Source organism: Amblyomma americanum, chromosome 6, assembly GCF_052857255.1.
Source record: "Amblyomma americanum isolate KBUSLIRL-KWMA chromosome 6, ASM5285725v1, whole genome shotgun sequence".
Lineage (NCBI taxonomy): Eukaryota > Metazoa > Arthropoda > Arachnida > Ixodida > Ixodidae > Amblyomma > Amblyomma americanum.
In genome coordinates this window covers 129168025-129191705 of record NC_135502.1, presented here as the reverse complement: position 1 = coordinate 129191705, position 23681 = coordinate 129168025, and the positions used below count along the sequence as shown (strand labels likewise).

General features: G+C 52.5%; 1 protein-coding gene across 7 annotated transcripts in view; it reads left to right on the top strand.

Moving 5' to 3' along the window:
* Nucleotides 1-16509: 16509 nt before the first annotated feature.
* Nucleotides 16510-23681, top strand: part of Fas2 (neural cell adhesion molecule fasciclin 2) — a 143706-nt gene continuing 136534 nt past the window's right edge. For all 7 annotated transcript variants that reach the window (XM_077628010.1, XM_077628009.1, XM_077628006.1 and 4 more), the window contains exon 1: nucleotides 16510-17025. In XM_077628010.1, the coding sequence (XP_077484136.1) occupies nucleotides 16944-17025 (82 nt within the window). In that variant the 5' untranslated portion in view covers nucleotides 16510-16943. The remainder of the gene's footprint in view (nucleotides 17026-23681) is intronic.

Genomic DNA, 23681 nt, shown 5'->3' with positions numbered 1-23681 from the left:
TCACCACAGAACAATCAGCGAAATGCCCCTCATTCGCGTCTTTAAACTGCTAATTTACGTGAACAAACTTATTTCGACCTTAAAATTACGCGAAACCATTAATGGGGTGCTATTACGCAAAACAGTGAAGTGACAGGACGGAAGGACGACGGGGATGGAACGACGACAAATATGGCGATGATGAGTGTTTATGTTGCAAGGGCATCTGCAGCCAAAGAGCGCCACGAGGTATTCTCTACTCAAGGTGGGGTCAGAGACCCATTTACCGAGCATTTCGCCCTCAGTAAGTCGAGCAACAGGCCAGGGGCAAGCTTGCACCCATTGTATCATCGTTGTGAGGCTGGCGGCTCTGCGGATCGAACCCCGCACATTCCGCACGCGAGACGGGTGACTGGAGCGAATCCAGCTGAGTGATAAGCAAAAGAAAAATACGGCGCTGAGCGTACGCTTGCACGAATATCAGAACAGTTAATATTATATTCGTAGACGTGCAAGCAGTCCCATCTTCTTCCCAGAATCAGTCTTCTCAATGGACTGGTCCGTGCGATAAATGAGTCATCCCACGCAGAAGTGACGGTTTCCGGTCGGCAGGAAACGGTTCGTCGTATAAGTTGGGCCGAGAGAGCGCTGAGCAATACCAGAGAGCAACCGCGTGTGACGCACGTATCTGTATCGAGCCCTTGATTCTCGAACTATCTTGAGCAGCAGAAGCGGCGGCCGGCCAAGCAGCAGAAACGCATGCACACAGCATGCACGCCGCGCAGATACGTACCCAGTGCTTTCGGCGCTGGGTATCTGCGCCACTTTCCGGCATCGGCAGCCGCCACAGGCCCCCTCCTCCTCCCACTGTTGACTCGGGCTCGCTGTTTTTCGAGGCTTGACGCGACCTCGGCACACGAACCGCGTGCTTCGCTTTTACGGCTCACCCGAATGGCCGGCGATATTCGCGGCCGAGGAATGCGCGGAGCGGGCCGTGAGACAGCCCTGGGCAGAACCGGGTGCGCGCTGCGCATGCGCGCGCCCGTCGAACGCGAGATGCAACGACGGAAGCGCCTTTGCTTTATCCACATGGGGTAGCTCGAGCGGAAATGCACGCGCAGGAAGACCACGCTTACCGACTCACCGGCGGCACAGAACTTGGTCTGTCCCTCGAAGCCGGAGCGCCTCGCAATAAATTAAAAATTAAATTAGAAAGAGGCTTGCTGCCAAAATCATTTTAGTCCTCCATATGCAGGGCCCTTTGGGTATACTTTGGACAGGAACGCTAATGACGCCATGTAGTTAATTTTCTGTAAACGGAGTTAAAACGTTCCAGCGAAATAAAAGCATACCGAAAAATTAATTCTGGAAAAGAACCCACCCGCCGCGGTGGCTCAGTGGTTAGGGCGCTCGGCTACTGATCCGGAGTTCCCGGGTTCGAACCCGACCGCTGCGGCTGCGTTTCGATGGAGGCGAAACGCTAAGGCGCCCGTGTGCTGTGCGATGTCAGTGCACGTTAGAGATGCCCAGGTGGTCGAAAATATTCCGGAGCCCTCCACTACGGCACCTCATTCTTCCTTTCTTCTTTCACTCCCTCCTTCAACCCTCCCCTTTTGACGCGGTTCATATATGAGACAGATACTGCGCCATTTCCTTTCCCCAAAAAACCAATTTATTATTATTATTATTATTATTATTATTATTATTATTATTATTAGCGGTACTTTAAAAACCATTATAACGGACGATGAGCACAGCTTTCTTTTTCAATGCCTGTGCTGCCTCCTTGCAGACCTTGCTCGTGGAGGACTGCGGCTGGCATTACAGAGCGTTAAACGTGCCAGTGCACTTTTCACAGCTCCTGGGCTATTACGCAGTCCCGAAACCAGTGAATCACGTGGCTTGCACAACTTGAACCCTATTTCGGCAGAGGCTGAAGTAGGCGGGGCGAAAGTGGATGTACTTGCAGAATGCCCCAATTCAAAGTGTCTCTGCTTACCTCAGATGCTGACAACCACTTCAGACGGGGACGACAATTTATATTGCATACTGCACCGCAGGCTCTTCAGACAACACAGAGCGAGTGGAGATCGCCAACAACCCTTCTGTTCCGACCGCGCTCATTGGGGAATTGCCTGGCGTGCAAACAAAAAACGTTTAGGTGACCCTCGGTGGATCGTTTAAATGCGTTAGCAGCCAAACGTTTGTTATATCCGTAGGTTGACACACTAAAGTACGTCACCTCCGAGGACCAGGAACAAAATTTCATTATATCCCACATGGCATAGTTAGGTTAGTTATATCCGAGGTTAACACACGAAAGTTTGTTATAGCCAAGGTTAACACATTTAAATGCTTTATATCCAAAGGTAATGCATGGACACGCTTTATATCCGATGTGACATACTTAGCTTCGCCATATCCGAGGGTAACGCACGAAATTTCGTTACATTCGAGATCCAGACACGAAAGTTCATGATATCCAACGGGGCGTACTTAGGCTCGTTATATCTGAGGTAACACAATAAAGTTTTTTATATCCGAAATTAAGACAGAAAAGTTCCAAGGTGGCATACTTAAGTTCAGTATATACGGGGTTAGCGCACTAAGATTCGTTATATACGAGGTGGAATGCTCAGGTTCGGTATATCCGAGGTTAATACACGAAAGTTGATTACATCCGACATCCAGGCACAAAGGTTCGTTACGTTCGACGTGGCATTCTTAGGTTCGGTATATCCGAGGTCAACACATTAAAGTTCATTATATCCGAGGTCGCATACTGAGGTTCGTTATATCCGAGGTTAACACACGAAGGCTCTTCATATCCGAGGTGGCATCGTTATATCCGAGGTAGTGCACAAGGTAGTATAAGTAGTATATAAGTTCGCTCGTATAGCCCGAAGGTAGCCACTTGATACTGACAGACTGACCCTTCCCACAACAAAAAGTTGGTCTATTGTTGAAACATTTCTTGTTACCTTAACAAGAGGGTGATCACAAGAAGAAATTTCATCCTCTAGAATTTTCATGTCTGGCTTGTTTATTATAGTGAAACATTAAAAAGTCTGATATCGTTTACAGTGCTGTGATTGGCCGGCGGAGCAATATACAGGGCGCCGCGGACCGTGGCCCAGTGTAACCAACTGCGTTTCTTTTTTTGTTATGTCCTACTACAATGCTAACGCATTAAAAGAATCAATCCGTTTCAGCTTATGGGCGTGTTTTCGAGCTTTCCGTGTATTCTCTCGCTCAGTCTATTGATGACTCGATAGTGGGAAACTTTCATGCAAGATTTGTCGTTCCAGTTCTGTTTCTATCTTTCATCTGGAGATAATGGCGCGAACGATAATAGCGAAATGACCGGCTCCCGTCTTATGCGTCACCGCCAATGCTATTGTAGACAGGGTTTCTTTTGACAAGGACTACTAGTCGCCCTGCTTTAGGGTGGCTGAAGGCTTCATCGGTATCGCAGTAATCAAGACAGATTTCCACTTCCAGGACTTGCACGTCACTGCCGTCAGCTGGTAGGGAAGCCACGCGACGCCATAGCCGCATATCATAAAGCGCCATCTCGAGACAAGTCTTCGCTCGGAGGGTAATCCCGATAAACCTTCTAATTATATCCACGCTTAAAGGGGTATAGATGCCTAATTTTTGTTGTGTATTTTTGTTTCTATAATGGGGCGTAACACATTACTATACGTGGATGAACGAGTGATATTAACCCGCGACCGCTAAATAATTTATAACCGATTTTTTTTCTTTCACCTGTATCGGTTTCAACAGCCGAGTGATGGCTTTGACGTCCGTAAAGGTCATCTGAAGCATGAGAAAAACTGCAGGCACATCGCTGCGTCTTCACTCGATGCGTTCCGACTCTTGAGACAGGAGCGCTGTAGTGAAGTGACGAAGCGCCGAAACCGAAAGAGGTGAGATAAGGAACTCGATTATAAATTATTTATTGGTCGTAAGAGTTTATTAACTATATGGTAGTAAGCGAATAACACGTGGTGACATTTCTGTAGCAATGTGTTACAAAGAGGAAAACATGAAACCGCAGGTTGGCATGCTGTCGCACCTGCGAACAGCTGACTCGTTCACATAGCGGCTGCCAGAACAGGGAACCAAACTGCTCTTCGCTCGAGCGCGAGTCTTGCATCTCTGCCGAGAGGCGGCGTTCAATCATGCTCGGCATTTCCGCGGACCGGCCCTCCACAACGAGCCGCCGAGTGAACGCGGCGGGCTCGTAAACAAAGCCATCAGTGGTGGGTCCCCGTATAGTGGGTAGCATGCGGGCGCCGGCCCCATTCCCACCGCCATCCTCCGACGTCGTCTCCGCCCCGGCGGAACTTTCCTCGCGGGACGAAATGGCCAAGTTTTTCCTCCGGCGGAAACGAGTGACCGTGCGTCACGTTCGCGACTCACGATTTCTCCCCGTTCAAACATGCCCCTTTGTGTCTTCCTGTCAAACGCGCTCCTTTCTACTCCACCCCGCCGCTGCACGATCCTTCTCTCTATTTTTCTTTTTCGTTCTTTCCGTTTCGTCACCTTCCGGGCGGGAAGGAATGCCACGGAAACCGCGCAGAGGAGACGCTTGACGCCTCAAGGCTCTCTGCACGCGAGCCCTCATTGTTTTCCCCCCTTCAGCCACGTATGCGCGCGCGGCATTCGTCAGAGCCAGTGGCCTGTGACAACTGCCCTCCGGGACGACGTGCATATGAAGCGGCACGTAGGCCTGCTCCATTCCCTTGTCCCCTAGTTTTAGTTAATGTTTTTGTTTCCAATCTGCGCGCTCCAAAGGTTTCGCGCTCGAACTGTCGCGCGCTTTGCGGCTGTGCAAGCCGGCGTCACATATACTGTATGCCGTCGCGGACCTGTCGTCGCAGCGCTGTTCCTGCTTCTGTGTCGCCTCTCGCGAGTCGTGACAGGCTCTGTTTGACGTCTATTGTAGCGGCCCCGAGCCTGCTACACTATAGCGCTCCCTACCCCGCACAGCGCCGCGCCTGTCTGGAGGTGTGAAAAGCGCACGTCGCAAGCCTGGCAAGCTGACGCCGACTCGATCACCGGACACGAAACTGGAAGTGTCTATTCATTCCAGATATACGTCAGCGCCCGTCAGTGCGCAGCAGTTTATTATTATTATTATGATTATTATTATCGGTGCATAACATTCGCGCCTTATTTGCGACGATGCGAGAAGGTTGCGAAATAAGGCCGGCACCGGGCGACCCTAGGCATAACTGTACTGATATGCGCTGTAATTAGGTGCGCCTTACCATCAGTCAGTGCGGCGGAATCGTTGTCCGTTGTAATAAATGGTGACATTGCAGGAGGTATTGGTAATGAACCGTCGGCAGCTATTTCCGTTGTGGAACATTCTCCTTGCTTAAAGCACTGCAGGCACTGTGGATGTTGGTTCAGCTACATTTCGTTAGCAATTCGTCCGCATCACGGCGCTAGTGTTCATTTCAGCTTTGTCGTTAAATGCGCGTCCACAGTCCCCTCCTATCTGGCTCTACTAAACGGAGAACGCGAAGCTCTCGCGTGACCCCAATTGTCCTCCGGCGTCTCCTCAGTTGCACTTGGGGACGTCCGGTAAGCACCAAGCGGCCGTGTCAGTGCCTTCACACTCTGCACGGACCCTGGTTTCTCTACTGCCCTCTCAACGTCTATGGAGGTGACCACTGCGCATCTCGCGGCCATGTAAAGATACTCAGCACAACGGGACGATTTCGTAGTAGCGTGATGAACGATTTGCTGCTGCGGTCCGATTGGGCGTGGAGACTGTGTTCTCCCGCTCCCATCACACGAAAGCAGCAGATCTTGGTAGTGATGGCTAAAAAATGACCAAGTTGCGCCTCGCCTATTATTTATGCCTCAGTGGTTGAAAGTGAAGTGCAGTGGAGAACCGTTGGCTGCATGCCCCGCTACATGTCAATGGCATTGCATCAGTGGCACCGTTTCAGATCAGTGCAGCAATAGCCGATATACTGAATGGGAGCCAATAATCCCGTGTGCACATAAACACCGGCAGCACTGTGAGGAGACATTTCACAATATGAAACGACGCGAGTCCCCTGTGTGGCATATAGAGTTTCTTACTACTAACTAGAAGGAAAGCTGACGCCCCACCTATGGAAGTTTGCACGGAGCTTCCTCGAGACCACCTGTACCACCACGGGCACTCTAAGCACCATGGTGCGGACAGCTACCGACTGCAGAACTACAACTTTTGGCCAAAAAGTAATGAAAAAGCAAACGTTGTTCGATAATCAAGAATGTCCTAACATTCGATATCCTGTCAATAAATTGCAACAAACGAGCAGAAAAACATGTAAATGCAAAGTTTGCCCGAAATAAGCGATGGCTTGCTCTCCTATTGGCCAAGCATTGCAGACCACAAAAGCCAATATTTCACGCTTAACAGGCGCACTTTTAAAAAGAAATATGTTTTTGAAAAAAATGTTGTCGCTTCAACAATTTAAAAGGTTTTTCGACAGCATTTCGGAAAACAAAAAAACTTTTATTGGCGTTGTGTGTTGTTGCGTTAATAATAATAATAATAATAATTGGTTTTTAGGGGGAAAGGAAATGGCACAGTATCTGTCTCATATACCGTTGGACACCTGAACCGCACCGTAAGGGAAGGGATAAAGGAGGGAGTGAAAGAAGAAATGAATAAAGAGGTGCCGTAATGGAGGGCTCCGGAATAATTTCGACCACCTGGGGATCTTTAACGTGCACTGACATCGCACAGCACACGGGCGCCTTAGCGTTTTTCCTCCATAGAAACGCAGCCGCCGCGGTCGGGTTCGAACCCGGGAACTCCGGATCAGTAGTCGAGCGCCCTAACCACTGAGCCACCGCGTTCTCGCTGCTATGGCTTTTACGCACTACTTTTACGCCGAAGTCGTCTGCGCGCGGAGCGCGCCGTGGATACGGAATGGGACATCTCAGTAACGCCACTCTGTGTTCCTGAAAAAAAAAAAAACCTACTGTCCTGCACCAAGTAGCTTATCGCCCCATGATGCCTTGCGCGCCCATAGAGGTACAGGTGCAGCGCCGCCAGCTTTCCCTCTAGTTAATAGTAAGGAACTCTATGGTGTGGCACTCTTCGAATACAGTCTTCTCAGTGGGGAGGGCTTCTCAGTGGACGTACTCCTGTTTGCGAAGTCCTGCTCGCAGGAAGACAAGGAACGCACATGAACGGGCCTTGCCCTATATTCATCTGCAATGTTATGTTGAAACGGGTGCATGTAGCCTGTAGTAGACAATACGAGCAAAGGAAGGAACCAAACATACAGGAGCGCAAAAAATGTGAACACAGACGCAGTGAGGGAACGTCTGTCTTCGTATTTTTGCGCTCTTGTATGTATTGTATTCCCTGAATATGCACTAACACTACCAGCTGCAAGTACTTCTCAAGGAACCCAAGAACGGAGTTCTGACAACTAAGCAGTTCATGACGTGCTATCAAGAAAGCGCGCTTCGTTGTTGAACGATACTTTTCGAAAATCGTGGAAGAACGCCAACCAGCCCTGCGCCAAGTTCTTGCAGTAGACGGGAGCTTACTACTCAGTCTTGTACGACCCCTCCTCCGCTCCCGACTTGCAAGGTCAGGTGAGGCCAGAAAAGAGGCGAGCCTTTTTGCAGCTGGCTACGAAGCGCTGTCAGAATGAACGATGTCTCCCTCGAGCGCAACGTCGAAGACGGCACCCGCCCGTCTCTTTCCGGACAGCAGCGTCACGGCTAGTCGGCGGACCGCGCGGCTTCAATGGGAGGCCTTCTTTTATTCTCGGTCGTGTCACCGGGCGAGGCGAAGGACTCTCCGGACTGCTGCAGTTGCTAATGGCTTTCCACTAACCGTGACAGCCAACAACTCCTCTCGGCGAGGGAGTTCGGTTCGCGGCTGCTGCAGCGCGCGTCTCGTGGAAGCTTGGAACATTAGGAAATGTTTTGCGGGACACCGTGCCTGACTCCATCCGAGGCAAAACTGCATTCCGCGCTTGAAAGGGGTCCCCGCGCCGCTAAATCCTTTCGCTCGCCACTCGTGGTGGCGACCCGGAAGCTAAGCTGGTAATTGCGTTCGGCGGCGACGCCCCCATCAGGCGCCGCCTGGATCCGTCTTGATCTTGACTCCTTGGGTGCAGCAGAAGCAGCAGTGGCGTGCGTGCGGTGTGATCCGGGAGAGGCGCCTTGGAGAAACTAGCGAGAGATGGTCGGACGGCAGACACAATACCCGGGCCACAGGCTTCGGGAACTTTGAGGGGAAACGTCATTGGCGGAAACAGAGAAGATATGCGTTTTTTTGTTGGCTTTTCAATGAACATGTTATTCTAGGGCGCCAGATTTTCACCGCTTCTGAAGAGCTCCCCTGAATGCCGATCGAGGGGATGTACTATACACTGTACGTTAGTACAATCATAATATTGCGGAGCACGCCGCTTGTCACGCCTTACTTAGAGAAAGTTAGGTAGTACATATGTTAGCACATGCAGCTGCTGCGCTCGCTTATGAACCCAAGAAACCGTCACATGTTCTCTGCGGAACGCGTGAGAAAATTTAGAACGCCGAAGCGCGCTCCGTTATGCTTAGGCCGCACCTGCGCAATGTATTCAGCACGTCCACTGTATATATGTCAACGGGGACAAACATGAAAGAAAGGACACTGCCCGGCAGGTGACCGAACAACGTGGCACTGCTAGTCGCAGTCTCCCTGTTCCGCTACTTGGGTCCGTGTGCGCAGACAGACACCTCGGCCCAGAATGAGAGGGGCGGTTCTAGTCAAAAATAAAACCGGAGGAAGCGGTTAGATTTGAGATGGCCCCGATAGGGGGTCGTCCCGTGCAGATGCAGCGGCCGCCGACCGGCTCGTCCCACTTACACCCGGCGCAGCAGCAACTGAAGCGTGGCGGAGCAAGACTACACCGAGCTCTCCCGACGCCTGTCTCTCGGGTGAGCGCGATTCGGGCTGCGCTTCTTTCGTGTCGCGAACGTGCGCGTCGCCTCTCGCGCTGCTGCGGCGCGACGGGCGTCGAACAGCGCCCGACGCTGGCATTCAGTCTGCACCCCGAATGGCAGCGCAGGCGAAACGAGAAGGCGAACGTACAACCCAAGACGCAATGACAAGGGACAGAAACATTGAGACACATGGGCACTGACGATTAACAGAAATTTTATAGCCATGTCTAGGGAGCCTACATGTACCGCCTTGTTTATGGCCAATTCACACGACGGACTGTTCGCCCGCGGCCCGCGCATCACGTGTTCGTGCGTCACCAAATCGAGAGGCGTGCCGTCGGCCCGCGGACTGGACAACCAAGGAAGTTCCAGTGCCTCTCCCCTCGCGGGAATTAGCGGCGGGCCGCGAAGATGCGCGCGCCAGCTCTGGCAACCACCGCTCTTGCCAGTATTTCGGCTGCCGCATTTCGCTGAGTGGCGTTGAGCTGGCACGCTGTTTTGACAAGCTACACTGCGTTCGCTACCATGACCAATTGATCGACTCGGCTAGCAAGACGGCCCAGGCCATTGAGGAATTGGACAAAGGGCCGCACCTGCACCATTCAATCGCAGTCATGGGTCGGGAGTAATAATAATAATTGGTGTTGGGGGAAAGGAAATGGCGCAGTATCTGTCTCATATATCGTTGGGACACCTGAACCGCGCCGTAAGGGAAGGGATAAGGGAGGGAGTGAAAGACGAAAGAAAGGGAGGCGTACCGTAGTGGAGGGCTCCGGAATAATTTGGACCACCTGGGGATCTTTAAGCCTGGACTCCATGTACGCGAAAACTCACGCGAACGCGACGGCGGCGGCGACGGCTGGCGTTCGCTCCGTCGCTTGTGGGCAACCTCCATGCAAGCGAAGGCGGCAGGCGACGCGAACCCGCGACGTGCGCAGCGGACTTTGCGCACTCGAGCTTAGAAACACGCCCGTAACCTGTTCTCTCTCAAAATTTTGTGAGTGTGCCTCATAGTCAGGGCCAAAGGAATATTTCCTCTACGGCAGCGGTGTAGCGGCAGTGGAGATAGCCAAAGGCGTGCTTGCGGAGACGAAGTCACATTACGGGTTCAAGGGGGAGGTGTGCTTTCGTTCGGTGCCTGTGCACTCTGGCTTAGTAAAAACACTCCCATAAACTGTCACCGCAGTTTGATTGTAAGTGAGCAAACTATAATTTACCAGTGAGAATGCGCGCCGCGAGTCTTTCTGCACAGTTAGAGCGCAGCGGCACGGTGGATCGAGCGCCGGTACCCGCGGCTCGACACGCATCTCTCCCTGCAGTACGCCCGCTCGCGTAGCCTGCTCCAAATGCTGTTAGCCCTCCGCACCCAACAAGTAGATTGTTTTAATTATTTAAATCATGCGGGTCTGCCTCTCAGCTACAAAACCAAATATTTATCGACGGTGGCGATGACCAAGACGACGGGCTGGCTTCGTGAGATGTACCCGTGAGAAACCGTAGACAAACCGGAAACGGCTTTGGGGGGCTCTGATTGGCCAGTCGCGTGGGGGACATCCGGGCGACGAGCGAAATTTTCTGTGGGTGCAGATCCGAGCGACACGGCAAGCGACACATGCATTTTGCTTCGCGCTACGGCGTCGCTCGTCGCTTGCCGCCGTCGCCTTCGCGTTCGCGTGAGTTTTCGCGTACATGGAGTCCAGGCTTTAACGTGCACTGACATCGAACAGCACACGGGCGCCTTAGCGTTTTTCCTCCATAAAAACGCAGCCGCCGCGGTCGGGTTCGAACCCGGGAACTCCGGATCAGTAGTCGAGCGCCCTAACCACTGAGCCACCGCGGCGGGGCGGGAGGAAAAACCACTTTGATCACCGTTGCCAAACGCTTTAAAATGTTCTGGCAACAGTGGTACACCCAGCGCGTCGTCTGCTCTTTTGGTCCGTTGCGTCTGCTTGACGTCATCGGATCGCAAGCCAGTTTTTAGTGGCGCATGAAGTGATGCGCGGGCCGCGGGCGAACGGACCGTCGTGTGAATTAGGGTGGGGACATCCTTTAAGGTACCCCTTGCCAACGCCCGCTAAATTTCAGCGTTGCCATTTCTGGGGTTTTCGCGGAAACCATGCCATTTTGGTCCCCAACTACGATAGCGCAGTGAGCTTGTTTTGTATAGAGAGCCTACAGCTGCTTCTACCTTTCTGTGCCGTGGGGCTGAGGGGAGGAAGAAAGAGGGGCTGATGGCTGGTCGGTTTCCACCAGCTTTTGACATCGCGTGAAACTGTGCAGCTGTTAGAAAGGGCACAATGCCCCTTTGCAAGCTCCCCTAGCTGCAGCAGCCTTTTCTTCCAAACTCGCACCCCTCTAAATAAAGTGGGGGGGGGGGGAGAGTTTAGAGGCTTCCTCCCTCAACCCTGCACTCATATTTTCCTTTTTTTTTTCTTCTAGGAACAGGGTCCTCCATACAACAATGCTCCCAGGCCCATCCCCCCCCCCCCCCCCCCCCCCCCAGTCCCTTTTGTGATTTCGTCCTCCAGCCTTGGCTATCCTAGGGGCCTATACAATAGCAGGTGTTGGGCCACAACATGGCGGCCACAAATCGCCGCCCAGAATGTTTGAGGGGCGTTTTAGGCTGTTTTAAGCAACCTGTCACTTCCTCGTTTCGCCTTCCGGCTTCTTCTTTAGCGCTGTTTTCACTATTGCCAGAGTGGACCAACTAGCCCAGCAAAAAGTTCTGCAAGCAACCTTGTGCCGGGATGTCCCCACCGTGAGCAAGGCGGTACATGTTGGTTCCCTAGTCATGTCAGTGTCGTCATACACATGAATTCCGGTGACCATGCAGCCTCTCCCGATGTTCCGCCCCTGTCTTCGAATGCATATTGTTTGTTACTCCGGAATAAAACTTCACTTGATCGTCAGCGCCTCTTTGTCTCACTGTTTCTGGCCCTTGTCCTTGTGTCTTCCGCTTTACACTCGCAATGGAGAAGCAACTAAAGTCGGAAACAGCTCAAGAAAGAAGCCGCAGATGCCCCTCAAATGACCCATTGACAACGACCGGTTTTCAGGGCTCCGAGTCCGATTAAGCGTGATTATTCCGCACTCATCTGCCACTCCCTACGATTTCACACTTGCAGGTTCAAGGGGTCAGTCAAAGGGTAGAGGGCAGAATCGGTCGACCCCAGTGGCTGGAGGAGCTCCTTTGAGGGTCATTTGCCACTTCGTTCTTGGGGGAAGGTAGGAATAATACGCGCGCTGCTATATCTGTGCACTACAGAGAAGCTAGTATGGCGTCTGTAGCAAACCAGTTATGCGTCGAAACATTGACGCCTTGTTGTGCCGCCAGAATGGCTCAGGCCCGCTCTGTTCCTGGTGGCGGGTTCGGACCTAGATGATGTGGCTGTACCTCGTTGAAGCCATCATGTGATACGGGCGAAATGCACGAGGACGTCTATAGGTCTCGCTCGGCTCGTATGCCTACATGCAGCTTCGTGATGAAAATCCAACAAAGGTCCTTTGGACCATTTTTTCTAGTAATGCGCATGTGCCAAGCCTCCTCGTCCACCATTTTAGGCGACCATGCCAGGCGGAAATGGAGGAGGGGTTCGCTGGAAGTGTTCTTCCACAAACGACGTTCCCTGGATCAAAGACGCTACGAGGGTCACTGCGAATTAAGTCATCAGTGAAAACCCACGCATATTCAGGACCGCCGCACAGAATTCCTCCACGTCAAAAAAGTGGGCCGTTGATATATGAGAAAGATACTGCGCCATTTCCTTTCCCCAAAAAACAGTTATTATTATTATTGTCAAAATTTTTCTTGTCACGCATAACGAGAAGCTAACCGCCAGACAAAATTATAAGGTCAATAATTTTGACTTTTCTGGCTGAGCTGTCTGATAGAGTCAAGCGTAAAGAACCTCATTTCCTTTACTGTTTTGACTGGGCAGCGGACCATAGCCGACGGCAGCCAACTCTTTGTCCGCGCGCGCACCGGCTTCAAGAGAGAAGATGGGATCAGGTTCTCCAATGCCCTGTATTAACGGCAGCGATCATATTCTTGCACCATTGCAGCGATGGAGTGTGTCCACAGACGATACGCCTATCAGGTGGAGCGAAGACAACTATTTCTTATCCTTCCTGCAAAATAAGCCCGCTCCGCCATTGTAAGGAATGTTGCAGAAACGATGCGAGGAAGCTTAGGCGACCCGGCAAAAGTATTCGGCTGCTAGATCTCCGTCGCTTAATATGTATGCCCAGTTTAGCAAAGTCTGTCCGTTTGATGCAGTTGAAGAGGGAAAAAAATGACAAACACTTCTGTCATCCACTCGCTTCTTCGCGAGAGTGTGCAATCCGTCCGCATTTTAGTTTAGTGGCGCTGCCAGCACAACAAAAGACAATGGCATCGCAAGTTCTCTGCCAGCCGCGAAGTGGCGGAGATTCGCGATGCGAGCGGGCCTCGTCCGCCCGGGCGCAATCCCTTGCATTATGTGTCACTACCCGCACGGCTGGCCGCGTGGTGCGCTCGCGTCGTTCCCCGAGCGAGACGTGCGGTCAGCGATACTGCGCCGAGAACCCGCGCGCGCGAGACGCCAGTGAAAGCGCGGAAAGACGCTGAGCGACGCGGGATGTTGGGCAACTTCTCTCATCAGTCCGTGTGTATGCGTCACGCAGATGTTTCGGAGCGTTGCTGCGTTCTCTGCGCGAGAGAAACTCCGAAAAACTGAAACTGTATACGCTGCACTTGCGTACAGATCCCATCCGAGAGCGACATTTCGCGCTGGTGAGCGCCTTTTCGAAACGACATGCCTGTTACTGCCGCGTCAGCTGGCAGCCAGAATGAAGGCGGATTCCTGCACGCAAGTGTAGAGAGAAAAGCATCGTGATGTAAGGGAACTGTACATCTATGCTGTGCAGTGGAAGCTACGAGCGCGCGCCGCCTCCAAGTTACACGATTGCGTGCCGGGCTCGTGAGTGCGTGCGAACCCTGAGGTTCATATCTTCACATTACTTTTTTTAACTTAAATGCCCCCAGGATTAGGGGAATTGCATAAGGGCGGACAATTAACATATTGTATAACAAATTATGTACGCAAGCAAAGTACGTCAAATACACATACGCTCGCTGTTAAATTTGGGAGCTATGCAATCCAAAAATGTGTATGGGCAACTGTTGCGACGGTGCCGTGTGGAAGGCCGTCCCAGCACAAAGCTGATCGGGCAGTAAATAATGATGTAGCAGATGTTGTAGTGTGCAGAACTTCAAGGACATGACCAATGCGGAATGATATGCGTGTTGGAGGACAGATGTAGGGCGCCAGATGAAGATAAGGATATTTCACAAGGCTACTTCACAGTCTGCTTCAAAATCGGAGCTGAAGCCTATCGCGAAACCTTCGCTTGAAGCCAGCCCGAAATCGGTCCCCAAACCAGGGCAGGGCATTGGTTAAACTTCTGGCCCCGTTAAATTATCAGCCTCATTACTCATCAAATAGCCAGATGATCGTTCTGTCCCTAAATGAAGAAAAAAAAGCAAATTATCTGCGCTCTCCTCTACAGCTTTTTGCAAATCTGCATAGCGGTTTTCGAAAAAGCTGTTTCGAGAAAAAAAAAGATCATAAACCATTGCAAGGTAAATAGAAGTTAACTTTAATGCAACAAGGCAGCAAATATCGGTCTTCGAGACGTGTATAGTGCAAGGGGGTTGAGGACTGACAACCTCTGCCTCTTCATTCCATGAAAATGAAATGAAAACAATAAAGAATAGAAAAGAAAGAAGGGCCGCCCGTTGCAAAATGTACGAATATTAGTAAATGACCCTGCCCGCGGGAAAAAAGGGCGGAAATCAAGCGATTGGTACAAGACGAGTGTAGGTTCCCGTTGTTGTATTGAAATCGTGTATATAAGATTGCCAGACGCCCGCCGCGGTGGCTCAGTGGTTAGAGCGCTCGGCTACTGATCCGGAGTTCCCGGGTTCGAACCCGGCGGCCGTGTTTCGATGTGGTCGAAATTCTTCCGGAACCCTCCACTACGGCACCTCTTTCTTCCTGTCTAACTCTCACTCCCTCCTTTATACCTTCCCTTACGGCGCGGTTCGGGTGTCCACCGAGATACGTGAGATAGTTACTGCGCCATTTCTATTCCTCAAAAACCAATTTTCAATGTTGCCAGAGCCATTCAACGAAGTCTCCAGTTCCAGGCGGAATCTTGGGAGCGCGCTTGCATTCCATTAGGGGTGACAGCTCTCGGCGCCGAAATTAATTGCATGGCAATTAGAAATGCAGGATCTCTGCGATTCAAGAGTTCAATTGTACGAAGTGCGCTACTCTGCCTATCGAAGCGATCGCGCGAAAAGGGTGAGACGACCATTCACTAACTGTTCCACATCTGCATTCTAGCGGGTACCACATACCATCGCAGCTTTTTGCTGTCCCGTCCTATCCTGATGTTTCTGTCTCATTGCCGTGTCCACAAGCCACTGGGCCGTTTATGATGCTGCCGCTAATTGTTGGTGTAGATAAGCGCCCGCTCTACTTAGGCTGAATGCGCTGCCTACTTAGTGGTGATTACAGGCGGCCGTCACGCACATGTACTCAACAATAATATAATTTAAGTGCACCATTATCCTATGGAGCAGTTAAATCGATGAATTCTTACCCTATGTTCTCTTTAGGAGCTGGGCTGGTCTTCATGTTCAACGTCTGCATAGTTATTCTGACGTGGAATCTATAACAATGAGAATTAGTTCGCATTAGTCACGGTTTACGACGATTGGTCATTTTTACGATCGATTGGATTGTTAATCCTGGACGTTCCCTGGTTGAGTGTTGTGGCTGAACGCCGATATAAAGGGACGGCTGCTACTCTTTCGACGGATCATTCTCCTGTGCGCCCAATAAACTTGTTGGCACGCTCGTTAGAATTATGTACGCCATCTCTCTGCGATGTCATACAATACAATGTTTTCACGGCTGTTTGTCCGTTCTGTAGTTATCCTCGAAAGCGGAGAACACGGCTCAAAATAGAGCACCGAGATTTCGCATCAGTCGGTGCCTGGAGGCTCCTGGGACCAGTGGATGCGGGAAGGATCCCGAAAAAGAAACCAGAACGTATAAAATTAGGCCAAATGACACGCTACATCACGCACGCGTACCTGCGAGCTGTTCCCTCGGCGCGCTATCTGCCCCTCAATCGCAGAGGATTCAGTTTTGAGATGAACTCCTTCAACCTTGTAATTACTAGACGCGTTTCTGTTGTTATCTAGAGCGCCGTGCTGTGCGGCAGGGCGTCCTGGAGAAAATAAAGAACGAAGAGGACGGAAGCAGCGCGCGGACTCCTGTCTTGGAGAGACGTGCCGTTCCTACTCGTGACGCCGCCGGCTGCCCGTTTCCTCGCGCGAACAAACAAAATGCACGCGCGACGGGCCGGCCGTTCGCTAAACCAGTTTCGGTTCTGCTGCTTGTTTGCCGCTGGTTCGCCCGTCGGCCGCCGCCGCCGCCGCTTGCATCACGTTGCTCGGCGCTCCCACCAGAGGCCGCCACGAAAACGGTGGCGCGCTCTGGCCACCCTGGCAGAAACGTTGTTGCCCCGGGATGTCAAAGCAAAAGGGCCACCAATGAGCAGGTAGCTAGCATCGCTTGTGGCTCCCGTTTGAAGGATTCAAATCCGCTCTAAATGAATCAGTTCCGTCAAAGCGGAGACCGCGAGGGATTCATCGACTGATTGCGCTGCGACGCCTGCCCTGTACCGGTGAGTCAGCGCGGAAGGGCGCGCGGGGTGTTGGAGGACGCGCTGGATATCTCCGCACTGTGAAGACGACGATCGAGCGGCACGCAGCGGCAGCAGTCTGGTCTCCGTGTCCAGCGACGATCGTGTGTGTGTGGGAGTGCGTGCGCGTCCGTTCCCAGCGCCGGACTCTTCGGCGCGACGTGCCTGCAGTGAAGTGCGGCAGTGCTTCTTCCACCGCGAGACGACTCGGACATCGTTCGCCGGAGGACGAGCTTGCAGCGAACATGACCCTTAAATTATTGTGCAGCTTCTGGAGGATGCCGTCGAAGTGGCTAATATTCTGCCTCGTGATATCGTCGCTGCCGGGTGAGTGTGCTGCACTTGCCTGCCTTCATTTCGTGCGCGATATTTTCGGCTCTTTTTTCGGAAGCGCCTCCCTGACTCGTTCTTCGTGGAGGAGCGTGCGCACAAGAGAGCGGCCGGAGAAAAACACGGCTGTTAGGCCTAGCGTGTTTGGGCCGTTGCGTCGGCTGCTTCGCGCATCGCTCTCTTTTGGGATGGTTGCCCGGGGCATCGCGCGCCTTGCCTCCGCTCCCGGGGACAATCCTTTGTTTCATGGGCGTTCTCGGTGCCTCCCGCTGCGCGTAGCACCTGCCACAGTGTCTTTTAGAGTAACACGTGCTTCGTGAACTTCGCATCTGCGCGCAGGTTTGTTTTGGCAACTTGTGCGCGCGTCGTGCACCTTGCATTTTAGAACATGTTCCTGACAGCTGCTGGCGCAACCTGCCTCTTGCGCGCGCGTTGCGAGGAGGCAAGGGGGCTGGGGGGCACCCACCGCGTAATTTTTGCGTTCCTTTTGTGGGTTCATTTTTTGCCGCGTGCGGCAGCGGCGCGCTTCGCTTTCTGGTTTGAAGTTTCTGCGCTTACTTTGCGTGCGTCTTGTTTTGTAATCTTCCCGCACTGAGTTGTCGCGCGACGAGGTCGCTGCGGCAGGCGTGGTCTCGTTACTTTTTCCTCTCGCTGCTATGTGTCCATTGCCCGAGGCTGGCTGTGGGGCGGTAATTATACAAGCTGAAATAATATCCTAGGAAAGTATCGCCTCCAGCCGCACATGCGCATCAATACAGCTTTTGGTGCAGCCGACTTCCTTATCGCTCTACTGACCGAGACCTCGATTTTGAAGCGGCAGGGGCGATGCTTTCGCCCAGCGCAGGCGACACAAAGAAGCAGCGTAACAAAAACTATTCCATTAGCGCGGCTCATGAAAAAAACGCCTCTGGCTAGCGCTTCGCCCCCCAGCTACGAGATGCCTCGTGCTAATCTCGAGCGCGGCGTCGTTACGTCGTGATGACTCTCCGTGAGGTGCGCTTGGCACCAAGCTCAATATACAAGTTGAAGTCCGGGCTCGTCCAGTCCAGACTCTTGGCATTATGTATTTCGTTGAGTCAGTGCGCCGCGAACGCTCCTCGTTTGCCCGGAGTGTTGAAGCGGCTTATCGGTAGCGCCGAGTTGGGCTGTTTTTGTCTAGTCATCAGTCAGCCGCTGACCGCGCTTCTGGCATCACGCGGACTTTGCTCGTTTAAACTCGGCACAACCGAGGCGGTCGCGTGCGGGCGTCTTCGCTGGTGTTGCCTGCAATCGATTATTTTAGCGTGTTCGGAGTCTCTCGCTCGGTCCCAAATGTACCGTGTTCTTTCAATCGCGTCAAGCCATCGTTGGCCGGAGCAGCTTCGACCGTGATTTGCGCCGAGTAACCAGTGGCAAACGATATGCCGCCGACTACTGTCCTCGATTTGCTCGTCTCGGTTTTCCTTTCCTGCTGCTCTGTCGGCGACTGCGCATTCTCTCGGAGGCCGCTTTGTCCGGCCGTGTTTGGCGACTGGCCCGGTCCGTGTGTGCTGGACGCCGCATTCATGTCGGTGGACGGCGCTTGCACAACCGGCGGCGGCATTACGCATACACGCAGGCGAATCATCAAGCTGGTCTTCCGCTGACGAGACGGCAAACACGGCCTACTGCTGCTGCGCCGTGACGGGATTACAGTTGCGCGGCCATTGATCAAATCGCCCCTTTTATTGTTTCATCTGGGTCAGATGCGCTTGGAGACGGCGGCCTTTGTTTCGTGGCCCTGCGGCACGGTGTTTCACATGAGAGGGCGGTGTAAGGGCGGATGCTTGCGTGTTTATTGCGCGGTAAACTAAGCACGTCCATACGGTCATCATGCGAACATGTAGTGGCGTCAGAGAACCCAGTAGGATAGCGGCCATAGTTCAGCCGTGACACGAACGTACGCTTAGTTTTTGCGTACTTGGGCCCTGTTCTCAACTCTGCAGTTATCGTACCTACATATATCACTGGGACGACAAAGAGTGACGTCATTTTTGCTGCTCATCGAACACTGCGCTGGTTCGGTGTTGTCTTTGTCACCACGCTGACATACACCCGTCAGCATGCGACCAGCTTAATTTAGCAGCTGCTTCTGAGAAGCACTGGTAACAGTTCCGGCCCTTCAGATAGGGCGTGGTATAATCAGCCCCTGCGTGATAAATGTTTCTTTCTTGTGTGACGTCATTGCGCCTTCAGCCTATTTTCTTTTTGTGCGCGACCTCCAGTGAGTGAGCGATATGGATAAAGAGGCAGCGCTAGTCCTCTTATCTTCTGCGGCGCAGGAGACCTACGCTATCGAGTCAATTGATATGGCCCTTGGGACGCTTGGTGCTGTGTCTCTCCACGGACGTGTCTTCAGGAAATGGTGCCGAGGCGTAGTCATCGATTGTACGTCTTCGTATACAACAGAGGGCGTTTCGCATGCTGCGATTCGCGCCGGCCGGCGAAACAATTTCCGTCGTTCTGTGACTGAATGTAGTCGCATAAACGCGCAAGGTCTAACTGCAGTACACCCAGTTGCAGTGATGCGTGCGAACGCTGCTCTGCCGAGGCTTTGAACGCAACGGATAGGCGTCCTAAAACGTAGCCGCGGATACATGGCTGCGGCAGAAGCGCATGGGAGCTAGCTGACGCAGCAGCCGCTTTGATAAGTCCCCTCTGTTGCCTAGCGTAGTGAGCCGTTTGCATGACATAGACGCCAAGAAAACCACTCTCGCTGCGACTCTGTCGAAGCCATGTAAACCCCCACCCATGACATCTTTTATTTTGGGAATGGCAGTCTCTGCTTGATCGTGAGGCTTCTTCTTCCAGTGCCCCCACCCTTGTGTTCGCGGTCACTGCATCTTCAGCTCAATAGACGGATTTCGGAGAACTCAGCATGGCTCCCCCCTTGCCTGTGTGGTAGGAGGTGCTGGTGCTGCCCGCCTCTAAGATTCTGGCTGACAACCATACACGCATGCTTCGCCGGACGCCAAGCAACGCGGGTGGACCCGGCAGCATTACTGCAGCTAACGCCTGCCCTAAAGACAGGTCGCGCCACGTGCAACGCAGCTAAGTGGAAGTACTTGCAGAAAGAAATGGGGTGGTTGGAGGATGTGTACGTCATTGGATTTTTCTGGAACTTGCCGTTTCTTCACAAGGGAAGCGATGAAGCTGTCATGCCACTGAGCGCGCCGTGTGAACAAGCAAAGCAGTCTTGGCCGCTCAGGGCGCAGCATGTCAGGAACTCGAGGCCGCGCCCATGACGGTCCCCCATCCGTTCAAGGCCCTGCCGCACAGGAGGGGAAGCTGTGCCTGCATTCTCCGCATACCGGGCTGCAAACGTGTCCGCTTGCTGTGTTGTATTTCGGCGTTTGGTAGGGCAACGGTAGCCAGCCCGGGACCCGTCGAGCGTCTGGTGCGGACAAAAGGCGTTCTTCACCCGACCCGAGCCTGTTCCTCGCTTTTCCTTGTTCTGGGAGTCACGAAGCCCCGCTTCCCTTCCCTTGGACTTGTGGGTCGAGGTTTCGTTTTTGCCTCTTGCCGCGGTCGGTGGTTCTTCACCCCGGATTCGCGCTTTGACCTTCCTTGCTCCACGAGGCCGAATCCAGCCGGGACGGGGGCTGTGCGGGTGCGTGGATGGCCGTGGGAGGACGTCAGGCGGGTGAAGGAGGTTCGAATTCCTTGTTGCGCGTCTTTTTTCTTTCTGACGTAATAGCCGCACCTTCCGTAGCGGATCACGATCCTCCAGTACTTCTGGCGCCCTTTCTTCTTTCTGTATCTCTCGCTCCTCCGCGGTCAGCGTGTGCCGGGCGGCAGCGTGTCGTGTCCGCCGCCCCTTCTTTGGGGCCATTTCTAGTTACTTTTTTGCGCGCTAATGGCTCCGTTCGCCCATTTCGAACAAGGGGGGCGATGCTCCGCCGCCGCTGGTGGGGGGCCCGCGCGTGGCGAGTCTACTTCGTAGCGTTCCACTGTCCGCAGGGAGGGAAGGAAGCTGGCTTGCCAAGCCGCGCAGTCAAACAAGCGTCTTCGGGCCGCCCTCTAACACCCCCTATCTTTTTTTTTTCTTTGGCGCGTTGTCAATTCTGGAAGAGGCTTCCTGCAGTGAACTCACCGAGCCGCCGCGCTAGCTCAGTGGTTGTGGTGTTTGGATGCTGACCCGAAAGACTTGGGTTCTGTCTAGGCCGCGTCGGTCGCATTTTTATGCAGCCCAAATGCTAGAGGCCAGTGCACTGTGCGATATCAGTGCACATTGAAGAACACCAGGAGGTGGAAATTATTTGGAGCCCTCCACTATGGCGCCTCTTGTAGCTTGAGTCGCTTTGGGGCGCGAAACCCCATAAACGAAACCATCATCGTGGCCAGGGACGGAGCGAGCTGGCAACGTGCTCAAGACTTGCACGTGATGTCTCGGAGACCGTCTTGGAGCAGCGTGTGTATATTGCACTGTTCAAGTGGCGACATTTTTGCCTTACGTGCAGAGGGGAGAAAGCTTCCATAAAGCGCTCGAGAGTCCCTCTGCGAAGCAAGCGAGTTTCAAGCAGGTACTCGGTTTGCTTGCGCTCAAGGGAAGTCACCCATGAGCGACACAATCACGACCGGGCAGCTGCGCTTATCTCACTATCTGTTTTGCTGCACATCGCTGTAGGCTAGCCTGTGCAGCGCCCATCTACGCCGCACCGCAGAGGCGCTGGGACCAGCCCTCACAGCCAGCGGCGCCTGTGAACAAAAAAAAAAAATGGCTGGAGGTTTAGCATTGCCAAGCACGAAATAATGGAAAATGAAACTTGGTTTTTGAGGAAAGGAAATGTAACTCTCGTATATCTCGGCGAGCACCTGAACCGCGCCGTAAGGGTAGGGATAAAGGAGGGAGCGAAATAATAAGGGAAGCAGGAAGAGGTGCCGTATTGGAGGTCTCCGGAATAATGTCTGCGACCTTTGATTGTTCGGTACACATTTAAATGCGCAAACACATAAAAGCGAACAACGTTGAGCGACGCCATATTAAAGAAAAAATAAAAGCGGTGCGTACTGCAGCTAAATCATGTGCATCCATTCGTGGTCAAGAAACGCTGTGCTAAGGGTGTGGTGATGATGATAATAATAATAATTGGTTTGCGGTGAAAGGAAATGGCACATATATCGTTCGACACCTGAACCGCGCCTTAAGGGAAGGGATAAAGGAGGGAGTGAAAGAAAGGTGAAGATTATGGATTTTTTATAGCGCAAAGGCATCTATGGCCAAAGAGCGCCATGGCGCAAGGTTTTTTCTTCTACTCAAGGTGGGGTCAAAGACCCATTTCGCAAGCATCTCACCCGATTTAAGCCGAGCACCAGACCAGGGCACAGATTGTACCCATTGTATCACCCGCGGGTACCCGGCGGCACTGGGGATCGAACCCCGCACTTCCCGCATGCGAGGCGGATGCTGAACCACTTGGCCACAGCTGCTGTTCACGCTAAGAGTGTGGTGCCGGCTGCACAACTGTTTGGTCGTGAGTTCTGTTGATTCAATGACGGGGAGTACTTTAACTGAAAACGGAGCTCTTGTGGGCTCTAAACAAGAGCGAGAATTGAAGGGCACGTTTCGCCACCATTTCCGCTATTGCACTGCGCTGATGTGAGGCGTTTTTTTTTTCTTTTTCAGTAAAGGGAATGGCAATTTATGCGCCTGATTATTTGATATCGTATCACTACAAAGCTAGGGAGCTTTTTTTTTTATCGCAACGAAGGTAAAAAAAAGAAAAAACACGCACGGAAAATTAAACGAAGCAAATGCACGACACTTGGACTCATCGCCAGTATGTCGAGATCTGATCGGAGTTGCGGGAAGAAAATGTGCCAACTAGAAATTTTCACAACTGGCAGCGTCTTTTTGCTGCCAAGCAAAGCACAGCGAAGTGATTTGACTGAAAACGAAAACTCGACGTAAGTTCTCGGTTTTCCTGGTCACTGAGGTTAAATAGAAATTAGCCTCTATCGACAGGGTACCGCGTTTAGTCGCAGAGGAACCACTCTAACTGAAAAAAAGGAGCTTATATAAGCTAGGAGAGACCAAGAAACGAAATACAGGTGTCGCTTTTTCGATCGTCAAACAGCACACCGGGGCACCTAAGAACTGTTTGGCGATCGAAAAAACGAAGTACCAACTGGCCCAAGAACACCTTGCGGAACAGGTGTCGCCATCGCCGGCCGATTTCGCAACTAAAATGCATGCGTCGACGCCGATTTTCGGGTGCTGATGCCACATGTTATACGCAACGCCGCCATTTACCTCCAACCGTTGGCTAACCAGGGTGTCACTAGTTGAGCCACCTGGCGGGGAAATTATTTAATCCAATATCCTTGGGAGAAATGCGTCTTTAGCTGCTGGACGAACGTTAGCATAGCCTGGAAGAGCCAGATAATCAGTTTTTGCTAATAACTGATTGGAGTTGTCCTCAGTGCGTCGCTATAACAGATTTCCCTCGGAGTGCAAATATCTTTGTTCGTCAGAAACGTCGTCTTGCTTATCCGGAGCAGTGAGTGAGCTCAAGTGAAGCTTATGCCTGCAGTTAGCGCGCATGAAAAGCCTTGAAGCGTTTCTTTTTCCATTTCATAAGCTCCGCTCTGTGTTTCGTTTCTTCCAATTGACCTCGGGGTTTCGCGGCTTAGCG